General features: G+C 31.1%; 1 protein-coding gene across 1 annotated transcript; it reads left to right on the forward strand.

Annotated features, from left to right (window-relative positions):
• Positions 1–10,962: 10,962 nt before the first annotated feature.
• LOC105176483 (Cupredoxin superfamily protein) lies at positions 10,963–13,303 on the forward strand. The gene is made up of 4 exons (XM_011099298.3): positions 10,963–11,370; positions 11,480–11,572; positions 11,651–11,863; positions 11,990–13,303. The coding sequence occupies exons 1-4, from the start codon at positions 11,101–11,103 to the stop codon at positions 13,124–13,126; spliced, it is 1,713 nt and encodes a 570-aa protein (XP_011097600.1). The 5' UTR covers positions 10,963–11,100; the 3' UTR covers positions 13,127–13,303.
• The last annotated feature ends 1,984 nt before the right edge of the window (positions 13,304–15,287 follow it).

Raw genomic sequence — 15,287 nt, forward strand, 5'->3', positions numbered from 1 at the left:
AAAATAAAATGAAAAGGGATTTGTTAGTAATAATGCCCATATTTATGAAATAACATTTGGATATAATTCAAATAATGTAATGTGACCTTTATATAACAATTGAGTTTAATGTGATTTACCTCTTATAAGGAGGTAAATTACTGCATTTTTAAAAACATGAAGAGGTAAATTGCTATTTTTTTTATAGGATAGTAATTTGCTCATTTACAATATTACAAAAGGGTTGTCTACATTTTTTCCTGTAAGAATTTGTGCACTTGAATAGTTACTAGAATAACCATGCGTTTGAGATATTCTTATTATTATATATAAACTTTTCAATCACATAAGATAATTGACATTTGATGTAAAATTGATTTCATAAGAAGCATGATTTATTAATGAGTTTTACTTAAAAGGTTTGTACAGTAGATTTTAAATTAATTAAATGACATCTTAAAATCCTAATAATAATGCATTTTACCTTGTAAATATGATGAGAGTAAATGTGACAGATCGATATAAAGATGATAGAAGGCCTCGATTACAATATATTTTGTTGTTATGTAATTTCATTGTTATAAATTAAAATTTTACCATAAAGCTTGAGGAATAAGTTTACAAAGCAAAATATTATTATGAAAGTTGAATTATTGATAAATTTATACTTTAGTGATTATTTCTTACTACTATATATATAAGATTATACAACTTTTATTTATTTTTAAGGTAACTGACTATAAACTCCCATTACAAAAAGAAAAATGTGGAATTTGGGGCAGATTGAACGACCGTTCCAAACACCGTTCCATATTGGAACAGTATGTGGCATTGTAGAAGAACGAAATAGATCGTTGACGTTTCGATCCTCCTTTTTATGTTATGTGTTTTTAAAATGGCACAACCCCTCGTTTGCAGAGGTTGTATACTTCAGAAGCGACTGTTGAGCGCATGACGTGGCATGCCAACCACCAGATGAAGGAGGGATCCATGTGTCATCTGTCTGATGTAGAGGCATGGAGGTATTTTGACCTGACATATTCTGATTTTGCAGCAGAGCACCGTAATAGCTTTCGAGCCATAGCCTACGCTTGCTCTCTTTTAGGCACTTGTCTAGAAGGTTTACGGGTCCGTGGGTAAGCAATCGTTGCTTATTGAATAATAGAGTCAACTCCATGTCCGAGCCTTAGATCAGAATAGAACAAGACATTTTCATGTGTTAGACCAAGTTCGTGCACGGATAGGTTCGCATCGCACGAGTAGTACGGTAGTATGTATTCATGTTGGCCCATTATAGTTACACCATACAATCTCCCACCAAAAAAGTGCATGAGTTCTGAGTATATGTTCCTGACGATGGTGATCCATGGCCCTTCTAATCCAAAATGTTTGATCAATGTTTACCTAAAATCGTTGATCGAAGAGTTGTAGCATTTGTAGCATACGGGTGTACTGTCGCATGATCATGCAAAGAAAAAGACATTCACGATGCGCGTTGCGTTGATGTGGGTCTTGAATGACCTACCCGCTAATGAGATGACGTTTGGATGGAGTACCGCTGTGTTATGGGGTGTCCAATTTGCATGGATGACACACGTGCATTCCATTTGCAGATGGTAGGAAGTGTGCCACTTTTACTGCCACAGCCAGTTCCTTTCCTAGGACTATTCGTACCGTAAAACAAGAAAACATTCACTAAGAACGAAGTACAAAGGAAGGTTGCACGTTCAAAATTGACCGGGAGAAGAGATTTGCAATTAGGTTGTAGAGTTCATTCATGTAGTTGAAGTACCGTTGACACTACCACCTGGCTACAGTAGCGAGCATAAATGGACAAAAAAGCATCTTTCGAGAACTCGAGTATTAGGGGACGCATCTGATACGACACAACCTTGATGTCATGTACATTGAGAAGAATATGTTTAAGAATATATTCAATACCATGATGGACATAAAGGAAAAAATAAAGGACAATTTGAATGCATAGAAAGACTTGAAGATCATATGTAACTCGCTGGAGCTTGAGGTGGAAGAGAGGAGGCCGAATGTGATGGCCAAAGACTTTGTGAATGGTTACAATTTCCACATTGAACGTCACAGTGTAGACAAGTCAATTATGAATTGTCGGGTATGTGTTAAAAACTCATCATATACAGACACGGGCAGTGACTTTTGTGGTATACTCGAAGAGATAATTCAGTTTGATTACCCACTTATTTCGAACATGCATACCGTTTTGTTCAAAATGTTGTTGGGTCGATCCCGTTGGAGGTATGAAGATACATCTTCGTTATCACCTCGTTGATGTAAATTTAAAAAAGATATATCAAAAAGATGAACCATTATTCTACCACAGCAAGCAGTACAAGTATCCTAAACATAGTACCCTAGCATGAAGAGAGACAAAGTTGATTGGATGACTGTATGCAAAATCAAAGCTCTAAGAATTATTGATGGCTCTAGATGGACCAAAGTTGCTTTTCAGCTAAAGGAAATCATACCTACCCCACAAGTTGTTGGATAATCATAATTATTACCTGCATGATCCAAATGGTATGCAATTAGTCATTGATCTTTTTATGGCAAATCAACATGGAACAGGTACATCCCGCTCGACAAATATTGAACGCGATGACGAATATGACGAAGATAGCTTTGATGAAGATTACGAAACTAAAGAAGACAATAATTATGATTGGAAGTTTACTGTTTCTGTAATAAAATATTTGTAAGTTCATTCATTTTATACAAATTATAGTTTTTTAAAAATTACATAAATTAGAATCGGTTATATATAGCAAAAACTATTCCACAACTGTTGCAACTACAAACGGCTTATTAGAAAAATTGTCCCTACACAATCGTGCCATAGTGTATGTGAATGATGTTAAATATCAACTAGGAACACAAATATATATAATAACCATTCCAGAAACTATTACACACTTCTATAGAAAAATGAGAGAAATTGAAAATATAGGAACTGTTTGTATAATTTGGTTGTCCCTATAAGAATTCTACATAAATTTAATTTATCGCCAGCTGAAAAAAAGGGAGGCAATTTACAACTAGACCTACACGTCATCATCGCCACCGCCACCACTTCGCCCCAGACCCAAACATGGAGGATCGCATGGTCCGATTAGAGATGATGATGGTCGTCATGATGGCTATGATAAAGTCCATGCAAGTCAGCTCCTCAATTGGGGGACCGTCTCCACTAGCACCCGGCATAGCCTCCGATAGACCCTTTTGCCCTGGACGATGACGATATGGATGTTGCTGATGAGGAGGGTTTAGATTATGTTTTATTTTTTTTAAAATTTTATAATTGGATAATTTTTATATTAATATAATATTTTTCCGTAATTATTTATATTTCATAATGTTTATTACATTTTATTATTTATTACTTAATTGATTCACACATATAATTAAACTTAATAATTAATTATAAATATTAAATTATTATTTAGTACTATATATTTAAAAAAATTTAGGAACGGTCTTAGGAAGTGCTAAAAAAATGTTACAAACTTCAAAAAAGAAATCGTTCCCAACACCGTTACTAAAACAGTTCTAAAAAAGTATTCCTAAAAAAGATAAACCATTCATAGACATATTTCAATTCAAATTAATGCATATTCAACAATATGTTCCAAACAAAAAATCCTAAAACAGTTAAAACAGTGTGTTCCAAATAAATCATACATCGTGCCTAATGTTATTCCAAACCATGAGCAATATTCAATTTCAATGACCGTTTTTAAATATATGACCAGCGTAAATAACAATCATTCCAAATTTCAGCCAATCGTATTCCAGAAGCCGTTCCAAAGTTATACTAATTTTTTTTATGCAACCGTTCCAAAATTTATCAAATGTGTTCCAATCAAACAAATCATATTTTTATATTGAAATACACTATTAGGAATAGTCACATACAACATGGTACAATACACCGTTACACTTCAGGATTGATCCTCTCTTATCTGTTCCTAAATATTAGGAGCGTTGTCTATAATGACGGAAGTTGAACCATTCTAAATACTGGTTCAAATTAATTCCTTTAGTAACTAACTGTTCCAAAAGTCAAAAAATTGTTCCTAAATCCGGTACAAATTCCTTATTTTTTTGTAATATCCCTGAGATTTGCCATAATTATAAACACCGCCTCGTTGTTTGAAAAATTACAAATGCCCTATGAAATTAAAAATTATTTAACAAATATCCCTATAATGGATAGACATACATTAATTTCAATTGGGCATTTATAATTTGTCGATTACAAATAATTTAGAGGATTTAGAAATTGAATATTTCATTTGATTCAATTATTTTGTTCCTGATAAATTTTGTTCTTCGCAAGCTTACCTTCATTTGTTGTTAAGTTAGAGTAGTACTTAACTAAAGCTATGGATATTTTTACAAGAAGAAACTAAATTAACATTTAGGAATTCACACGTTTATATATATATGTGTGTAACATAATACAATGCAAATTTAATATTATTCTTCATAGTGCAATATTTGGACATTTATGTCCAATCATACATTTTCATTGATCCACGCAGCTGAATTTGGTTGGCGAAATAGAAGCCATCTTCCTGTACGGACCATGCACAAATATTACCATTGATCTTTGTTTCACCCCCCTCGCACCGATCAGCAATTTTGGAATTAAAAACCTCAAAACTTTTATTCTTTGCACCCCACCGAAAATCACAGGAGAAGATCGTATTGAAGTCAAATATCATTCGAAAACTCCAATTGTAATCGCTATGTGCAGAAACAATACCTTTGATAAGTTCATGACCTTTGGAAGCACAATGAATGAACAACGAATCGCTACGTTTAGGAAGGTTGTGGACTACATGAACCTCGTATGTTTTCAAGAAATGAAAAAAAGAGGAGGATAAAGGTCTTTTTGATTCAACAAGATTAAATGACAAGAGAAATATAATGAAAAGGATTTTCTCAATAATATTAATGCCCATATTTGTGAAAAAGAACATAAGATATATATATATATATATATATATATTATTTCAAATTGTGAAATGTTACTTTTCTACGTATAATTGTTTGTGCAGTTGAGTATATATAGTTGCTAGATAATCAACAATTATGCCTTTGAATTAATTTCTTATGATTATATAAAAACTCTTTAATCACATAAGATTATGATGATGTGATGAAGCATGATTCAATAAATGAGTTTTACACTTTTACTATTTTTACAAGGTTAGTAAATTAGATTGCAAATTAATTCAAATGACACCTTGAAATCCCAATTAATAATAATGCATTTTATCTTGTAATATATGATGAGTAAATGGGCACGATGTTACCGTGGTAGAGGACTTCAAATGAAATGAAATTGATCTTATTTAACCAACCATAAAGATAGGAAAAGGAATATGATTGCAAGTACACATTTCACTATTTTATCAAACAATTTGGAAATCTAACGCAGAAAGTAATTGACAACTTCCGTCGTTTACATCAATATCCCCTTACATCAAATCTAATTAATATATGAATATTTTTTATGTTTTATAAAATTATAACTACATTTTTTGAGGGGCATCAATGCAATTTATCTTAAGATTAAAAACTTACAAGTACTACAAGGGGTGTCAATGTAACTTATGCTAGGACGTATGTGTAAATTTTTACCTCTGAAAGGGTGTCGATATAAATAAAATTACAATATTAATGGGTGTATTTGTAATTTTGTAAAGAACAAGGAGTGTTTATATAATTAGATCTAACTTTAAGGAGTGTCGATTTAATTTATTTTAACTTTTATCGACCAATTCAACCCCATCAAAATTAAAAAGAAAAAAAAAACCCTAGTTACCCACACACAGTCATATTAAATTTCATTATTAAGACTTATTTTAAAATTATATTTTATATCATTAACAATTAACAGAGGCATTACACGAGATTCATTCCGTTACTGTAGGAGTTTTGTAAGAACTCCACTAGCTTGTAAAGTCTGCAACTGAATTTTTTGCTATCAGGAAGCTAATCAAACGAAAAATATAATCGCTAAAAGAAACTATGGATTCAAATTTTGAAAATATTACTTATGATACCAACTCTAATCTTTTGAAACCAATTTTGTAATCGAATATATGTAATAATTTGTACATAAAGCTTATGTTTGTTTTTGTATTTTGGCCCATTTTAGAGATGGGCCAAAACACAAAAACAAGTTTGGTTTTGTAACTTCACACCACCACTAGGTGTGAAAATTATTTTTTATATGTTTTATTATTTGTTTTTATTCTTTTCTCTCTCTTCTTACATCTTGTAGCAGCTTTCTTCTCTCTCCTTATTCTCTCTCTTTCTTTTCTTCTTTCTTCTTTCTTCTTTCTTATTATATGTATTATATATATTATATATTATTTAATATATAATATTTGTGAAATGTAATTAATAAGTACTACTAAAAAATAATTATTAACTTATGAAATCATTGATATTAAAGAAATTTAATATCAATGCTACTTAGTTAAAATATGTAAAATTTTTCTACCTAATGGAAATACTGTAGCAGTTGCATACACTACTGACAATATATCAGTACTATATACTCAATTCGTATTTTTATTACTTCAATTATCTACTAAAATTTATCAATTCACATATAAAATTCTAATGAATGTATTTTTTTTGGTAAGTCAATTATAGTTATCAATATTAATTATGCAGGTATATGACGATCTAGGATGGAAGGCGGGGAGGACTCAATTTATTCTAATTGTATTCTTTTTATTGCTCTGTCCTTCTTTTCGATCCCCATGGGGAATGGCTATTTATAGGCTTTTACCTGTGGGTCTTCTGGCGTATCTTCATGAAATCTACATTGGTATTTGAACTTGTATAAATCTTTTTAGTGGATCTGTCATATTTATTCCATCTTTTCTGGACACGTTTGTTCTCTGCCTATACACGTTCATTCCCTATGTTCATTTCTCTTCGTACTTCCTTCTAAGTCCACTGTACCATTTTAGGTGGTCTATTTGTAACTCTTATGTGTTTTTCTTATATCTTCGTATTTTCTGTGTGGCTTCCTCGTACTTTTGTTGGCAAACTCTTCATATTTCTTTGGGCTCGACTCTTCATATCGCCTGCGTGGCTTCCTCGTATTTTCATGGGCCAGCTCTTCTTATTTCTTGGGGCCACCTCTTCGTATCTCTTGTTTGGCTTCCTCGTGTCTTCGTGAGCAATCTCTTTATGCCTCGGGGGCTACATCTTCTTCGCATGAAAAAAATTTGTAATCCATTTTTTCTCCTCAAATATCTAATATCAATATCTAACAACTAACAACAGTAAAAATCATATACTATTCATCAATATTAAATAACTATACATAATGGATACCTACCATTAAATAAATGGTTAATTATAATTTGTCATTCTAATTATGACCGTTTTTACACTTTAGCATTTAAACTTTTCTTTTACTGTCAACTTACCATCTCAACTTTACGAAATTTTGCATTTTACCGTTTATAACAATTTATCAATCAAGTTTTTTGTCGAAAAAACATCACATGCATTGCACATATGTTATTTAAAGGTTAGCGATGTGATATTTTTCACATATGCTTAACGTGTGATGTTTTTCTGGCAAAAAAATTGAACAAAAAGACGGTCAGATATGGCAAACTGCAAATTTTGCAAAATTAAAATGATAAATTGACACAAAAAAATTTTCAATAACAAAATATAAAAACAGGTATAATTAAAATCACAAAATGCAATTTACCTTAAAATAAAACTATACCTACTGTTAAGGTACTTACATTCAACACATCTACTGGCTTTGTTTCTGTGCATCAATTTGGATAATTAATGCAACGTTGACTATGTCCATTTACGACAAAGTAACACACATCTCAAACAGTGGATGTAGTTGAATTCAAACATTCAAATTAATAACGAGTAATAATATGAAGAAATCTTATATATCTATCAACAATTAATAGTCACCCTTATTTCATCTCTTAATTTATTCAGGAAATTATAATGGGTTGTCTTGAAATTTGATATAATTATAAATAGTTCTTTTATTATTTAAAAAATTATTAATATTCATCTGATTTTGATGGTCATCCAATTCAGATTTTCATCCATTTTTTGGGTAAATTAACAAAAATGCGATTATTTACTGTATATTATAATTTTTTTCTGAATTTATTCATGGACTAAGTGAATATTTTTTACAAATATTCAAAAATTTTCATTTCCTTATTTGATTTTTCATCATTTTTTAAAAACGAAAAAGTTTACAACAAGGGCGAAGTTGACAATTCATGACCTCCATCAATGGTTATATAATTTCATCAAATATCAGGAGAGTATTGATAATTTTTCAAACAACGAGCGGTATTTGCAATTATACCAAATCCCGTTCAACTTATAATAAGTTTTGATTTACTAAACAATTGAAATGGATTAATTCCTTCAGAAATTTTCATCCCTTAATTTATTAATTTGAAGTTGTTGATTTTCTAAATTATTCAGAGGAAAAAAATTACAATAATTACCATTTCAAAATCAAGGGAACTTATATAAAATGTAGAATTTGTGAATGAATGTCTCTGGAAATTTAATGTTATCATAATTCTAATTATATTTCCAAGTAGGAAGAAAAGACAAAGAAAAAAATGCACAGGAATTGTTCAGAATGACACCAAGTCAATTATTAGGACAAGTATAACTAATACATTCAAATCCAAGACCAAATCTATTTTTCTCCGAAGCAGATAAAACTAAAACTCCACATGAAAAATTAATATTAAAACATACAAATTTAATTAAAAGTATTTAGAACTTAATTATTAAAATGGGAACAAAAAGTCAGAAACAAATACAATTTTTTTTCAACTATATATTTATATAAATTATTTTGGTTGACATAATGCAAATACTTACCTGATGGCGTGCATGTACAATTAAATTAATACAATAGCTTTGTACTTATTATATAATTGATGTGTAATTTTTTTTTCAAAAAAATATTCATTATATTACAAGTGTGATATTATTTTGTATAATTGGTTTAGTACAATCCAATTTAATTAAAAAAAAAATGATGGGAGGTTGATATTTTAGAGCTGTTTATTTTTGTGTTTGAAATAAATGAATGACAAGTTCAGTTGGATAAAATATAGAATTTGATAGATTAATATTTTTTATTGAGTGTTATATCCAGTTTGATCAAATATGGGATAAGACTGGATTATATTATCACACCTCAAGGTTGCATATATTATCAGGTCTTATCCAACGTGGGTCTATACAAACGGCCCTTTCCAATTATACCTGACACTAAAGTAAACAATAGGGATATTTACACTACTCTCTTGATGTTTGGTGCAATTACATGTGAATCTTATGTAATATGAAAAATTATAGTATCCTTAAAGTTTGTTTCAGCCTAACAAATTACAGATTTTTTTCTGATCAAACTATCCTAATATAGTTTTACACGGTAATGCATGTAAGAAAGTATATTTTCACACTCATAAGTGATAGGACTAGATTATACTATCACAGATTGGTCCCAAAATAGGGTGTTATCCAGTGCTCATACCAAACTTGATGGAATACCAGCGGGCTATCATTTTTAATAGTAAATCGCGGATAATGATAAATTAGAGGTCAAAAAACCACTTTGATATAAACGGACATTTACAGTTACACCTAACACTATAGCGAAAAATATTAATACATCATATAATGTTTCTGTTCGTATATACTATATTCTTACCATATATGTCGATGTTACGTCTTAAATTGTAACGTCGACATCTTTAATTTTATTTAATATTTTGGCAGGTAAATTACCAAGTCCAATTAAATAAACAAATCCTCGAATTCGTGTACGATTTAATGATTTATTTATGTAGATGGGGTCCAATTTGAGTTATCAAATATGAAGTCACATGCAAGCTCCAACTTTCCAAGTTGTGGTTTTAACCAAAAAAAGTAAAAATAAAAAGAATCCAGCCTGTGACGATCCCTTTATACAATGTCATGGGAAATATAAAATCGTGTTGATATATTGTTGATGTTGTCTTCATGACAATTGGAGCAAATAACGCGTTTTAACAGAACGCGTCCTTTCACTTTTCCAATATTTTATGAAATCTCACAAATATCGAAGAATTTCCGACCAAAAAATTATGTCAATCTACGCAAATCAAACTTTATAAAAGTAAATTATTTTATTCAACACTGACACAGCAAATTGTGCAATTTCCGACCAAAAAATTTATGTCAATCCACAAATCAAACTTTAGAAAAGTATATTATTTTATACATGACTGACACAGCAAATTCTGCAACTTCGGACATAAGTATATAGCATTAGTTACATAAATTAGATTCTCTTTAAAAATATAAATTATATATATATATTTTAAAATTATACGTACACTCCTTTCCAAAAAAAATTCTTTACAATTATACCATTTTTATCAGAAATTAAACAAAAAATACTAACGAAATAATTGCATAAACTTCTAAGTTTGCGCTTCATTTAATATTCCGTATACTATTGACAATATAACTAATTTTTTTAATTTATGACTGACTATTTTTTATTTAATATTTTATTATGATTACACAAGTTTTACTTAGCATCAACATTTTTCATCAAATTCTAAAGGAAGAAGTATAGTAATAAACAGAGAATTCTCGAAAGGGGTTTAAGTGTGATTTTTAGTTTTTTTTTAAAAAATAATTTAATATTTAAAAAAATCTAAATATAATTAATTCAATATATATATATATATATATATATATTGCTTCAAGGGAAGACCACGGTTTCCGGTCAACAGATTTACTTGAGGAAACTGTTGAGAAATTGCCTCCAAGTCGATAAAGTTGACCACCATAATATCTGAATTTTCTATTTTAAGACCATGTCTTGGTCCAAGTCCTAGTCCTAGTTCTAGTTCTAGATCATAGTACCATTCTTGGAGAAACCCCTTGTATAAATAAATGAGGTTCTTATTCATTTGCTTAAGACAAACTCTCTTATGTTATAGATCATATATAGTACACTAGTTTCTAGGTGTTCTAATTTAAGCTGTAGAAATGGTTGATAGTCCCATAAAATTCTTGACACTTCTTGCGCTCGTTTGTTGTATTGTTGTTCCGCTGGTCGAAGCAAGAGTCCGGCTGTACAAATGGGAGGTGAAGTATGAGTTCAAGTCCCCGGACTGCTACAAGAAACTTGTTATTACTATCAACGGCAGAACACCCGGTCCAAGCATCGTTGCGCAACAGGGGGACACCATCGTCGTGGAGCTCAAGAACAGCTTGCTCACTGAAAATGTTGCTATCCACTGGCATGGGATTAGACAGGTTTGATCATTGAATGCCTTTCTTGTACTTTATTTTCACTTTACTCCATCCGATGATTGATAGTTTGGTGCACGTAGATACGGTGTTAAACAATGTTTGCTTCTTGCAGATTGGAACACCTTGGATGGATGGAACAGAAGGGGTGACTCAGTGCCCAATTCTGCCTGGTGAAACTTTTGTGTACAGATTTGTAGTGGACAGAGTAAGTCTTAACACCCTGTCCACCCTCTCTCCTTTTCTTGGTTCACTAAGTACTAACCATGTTTCTTGATTCTTGCAGCCTGGGACATATTTGTATCATGCACATTATGGTATGCAAAGAGAAGCTGGTTTGTACGGGTCAATTCGTGTAGGGCTTCCTGATGGAGAAACAGAGCCGTTCTCATATGACTACGACAGAAGCATAATCCTCAACGATTGGTACCATAACAGCACGTATGAACAAGCTGCCGGCCTCTCCTCAATTCCCTTCGTGTGGGTTGGAGAACCTCAGGTACTTGTAAATTTCACTACTAGTACCTATTTATACTGCATCCAACGTTAATTAACAACTGATAAAGAAAATCCTTATAAGTCTTCGTTTGAGGTATTAATGGTTCTTTTCTCTTACATTTTTCAGTCGATTTTGATACATGGGAGAGGGAGATTTAATTGTAATACACCGGGGATCGAGGCTGGGTTATGCAATGCAACAAGCCCAGAATGTGTACCTTATGCATTAACAGTTGTACCAGGCAAGACGTACCGTCTTCGGATTGGAAGCTTGACCGCTCTATCAGCGCTGAGCTTTGAGATTGAAGGCCATAACATGACAGTGGTTGAAACTGATGGTCACTATGTGGAGCCATTTGTGGTGAAAAATCTCTTCATTTACTCTGGAGAGACTTACTCTGTTCTAATCAAGGCCGATCAAGATCCTTCAAGAAACTATTGGGCTAGCGCTAAAGTTGTTAGCCGAAATAGTACAACCCCTAATGGCCTAGCCATCTTCAATTACTACCCTAATCACCCTAGAAGAAACCCTCCGACGCCTCCTCCAGTTGGACCACGTTGGGATGATGTTGGGCCAAGATTGTCCCAAAGTTTAGCCATTAAGGCCCATCATGGCTACATCCACCCACCCCCTCAGACATCCGACCGTGTCATCGTCATGCTCAACACGCAAAACCGAGTAAACGGCAACGTTCGTTGGTCTGTCAACAACGTCTCCTTCAACCTCCCCCACACGCCTTACTTGATCGCCTACAAGCACAATTTGTTGCACGCTTTTGAGCAAACACCACCTCCCGATGGCTACGACTACGCAAACTACGACATCTTTAGCGTTGCAAAAAATGTGAACGCCACCACTAGCAACGGCGTGTATAGATTGCGATTCAACACGACGGTCGATATTATTTTGCAGAACGCAAATACCATGAACCCAAATAACAGCGAGACGCACCCATGGCATCTACACGGGCACGATTTCTGGGTCGTGGGCCATGGAACGGGCAAGTTTGACAAGTTCAATGATCCAAAGAAGTACAATTTGGTGGATCCAATTATGAAGAACACTGTGGCTGTTCATCCATATGGGTGGACTGCATTGAGATTCCGGGCTGATAATCCGGGTGTTTGGGCTTTCCACTGCCATATAGAGTCCCATTTCTATATGGGTATGGGTGTGGTTTTTGAAGAAGGGGTTGAAAGAGTGGGAAAATTGCCCACATCTATAATGGGATGTGGTGATTCTAAAGGATACCACAGGCCTTAGAAATTTTTTTTTTTTTTTCGCTCTTATTTGTTTTTGTTTTATTTCAATTCTTTGAAAATTGTTAGTTGTAAATAGTTTCAAGAAAGGGTGCAAAAGGCCCATAAATCATGTCATCATATGGGTTTTTGAGATAAGTCATTAAGAAATAGGAGGTATAATCGCGATTTTGGCTTCAAACACAGCTATTTATGCGTTTTAGTTCTCAAATAACTTGAAGTTGCAAGTTTGGTTATCAAATTTTTAATTTTTAACTATTTTTAGTCATTTCGTTAATAATATTATTAAGTTAATGAAAGTTTTATTTGAAAGGGAAAAAATAGGCATTTTTCTTCCATTTTATGGTATTTTTCAAGTCTGTCCATTACATCCATTTTTCTTCAAGCTTCAAAAGAGAACAAAACAAAACAAACAAAAAAAATTAAATTTACGCAATAATTTTTCTATATAATCTTAATAAAATATTATTAATATATTATGTAATACTTGCAACATATGTGTAATACGAAAAATAACATCTATATTAAAAATATACATTGTTGAATTAATTAAACATCAATAGAATTCAAAATGACATTCCTTGAAGAAACAAACAAAAGTAAATTTAAAATTGAATTGTTAATAGATGAAAGAACTTATAATGGAAGAAGATTAGGAGTAATTTTGTATGAAAATATAGTAAGGGAGTGTTTTTAAAAACTTCTATTATCAAATAAGTGAATTTTTTAGAAAAAGTTGAAAGTTATAAAAGAATTAAAAATGAGAAGTATTTGTAGAAAAAGTAAAAACCAAATAAAATCTAAATTCGGTATTTGGAGAAAAGGTACATCTAAATAAACTTAATTGATTAAAAACTATCTTAACTCCCTAGATTAAAAAAATATTATTTTTACTTTATATTTGCACTTGTCTTGCATCATTAATAAATTATTTTCTCAAAAAAAAATAATAAATTTACTATAATTTGTATTTTCACATAATCTTTTAGTAAATAGTTATAATTTATATTCTTAAAATATTGAATATATGTTATAAAAATTAGTGTCTTAACTCAATAATACTCCAACTAAGTAATATAATTGTTCGTTCATATGCAATAAATAAACCTGCATGACTGCCAAAAGAATATTTTTTATTAATTAATCATAATAATTTAATTTATATTTTTCTATGATATATGAAGTTATCGGGTTATATAAGAAATAAAATATAAACAAAAAATATAATTATTAAATATGTGAAAGTGAACTTTTTCTTAGTGCTAAATTATTTAAAAACTTTAATATCAACTTTAGATGTGTAATTTTTAGAATAAATTATTTATTATTATTTTGAAATTGAATTTATTTATGAAAAAGTCAAAGTAGCTAGAAGCATCCCTCAAGTTGCTTTTAATTTTTGGCTTAAAAGTGTTATTTTTAGCAATTTTAGAAGTAGAAGCTAACATCACAAATATTTTAATAATACTTTTTTAAAAGCATAAACTGAAGTGCTTTTCAAAAGCTCGCACAAACACTCCCTTAGTTGGATGTAATGAAAAGTCGATTGAACGAGTGTTTTGTGCTAAAGTGTATTTTCATGGGAGTTGTCAACTATATATATAAAAAATTATTTTTGAAAGGATTTTTTAGTGATTTTATCTGTAATCTAAAAATTTCATGAACTGACAGGTTTGTCTAACTTGACACCGGCATTTAGAACATTAATGTCGCAAAAATAGGAAAAATTATACTTTTAGTTCTATAAAAGTAAAATAGGGGTTCAACACTTCTAGTCCTCTAATTTATAAAATTTTTAAAATGATCTCAAAATTGAAAAAAAAATCGATACATTTAGTCCTCTAATTTACAAAAATTTTAAAATGGTCTCATAATTGAAAAAATTCGGCATATTTAGTCATATGCTTTATTGAATTTTTAAGATGATCCCAAAATTTAAAAATTTCGACACTTCTGTCCTACGCTTTATGGGATATACAGAACTAAATATTTTGAATTTTCTCAATTTTGGGGCCATTTGAAATATATCAATTTTTTCAATTTTAGAATCATTTTAAAAATTTTGTAAAATAAAGGACTAAAAGACTCAACCATCTATCCTATTCGGACTGAAAAGATGATTTCATCCACAAAATAAGATGGTTTGAGCTTTTTTTTTTCATCTC

Source organism: Sesamum indicum, linkage group LG13, assembly GCF_026168435.1.
Source record: "Sesamum indicum cultivar Baizhima isolate 11 linkage group LG13, ASM2616843v1, whole genome shotgun sequence".
In the NCBI taxonomy this organism is placed as follows: Eukaryota; Viridiplantae; Streptophyta; class Magnoliopsida; order Lamiales; family Pedaliaceae; genus Sesamum; species Sesamum indicum.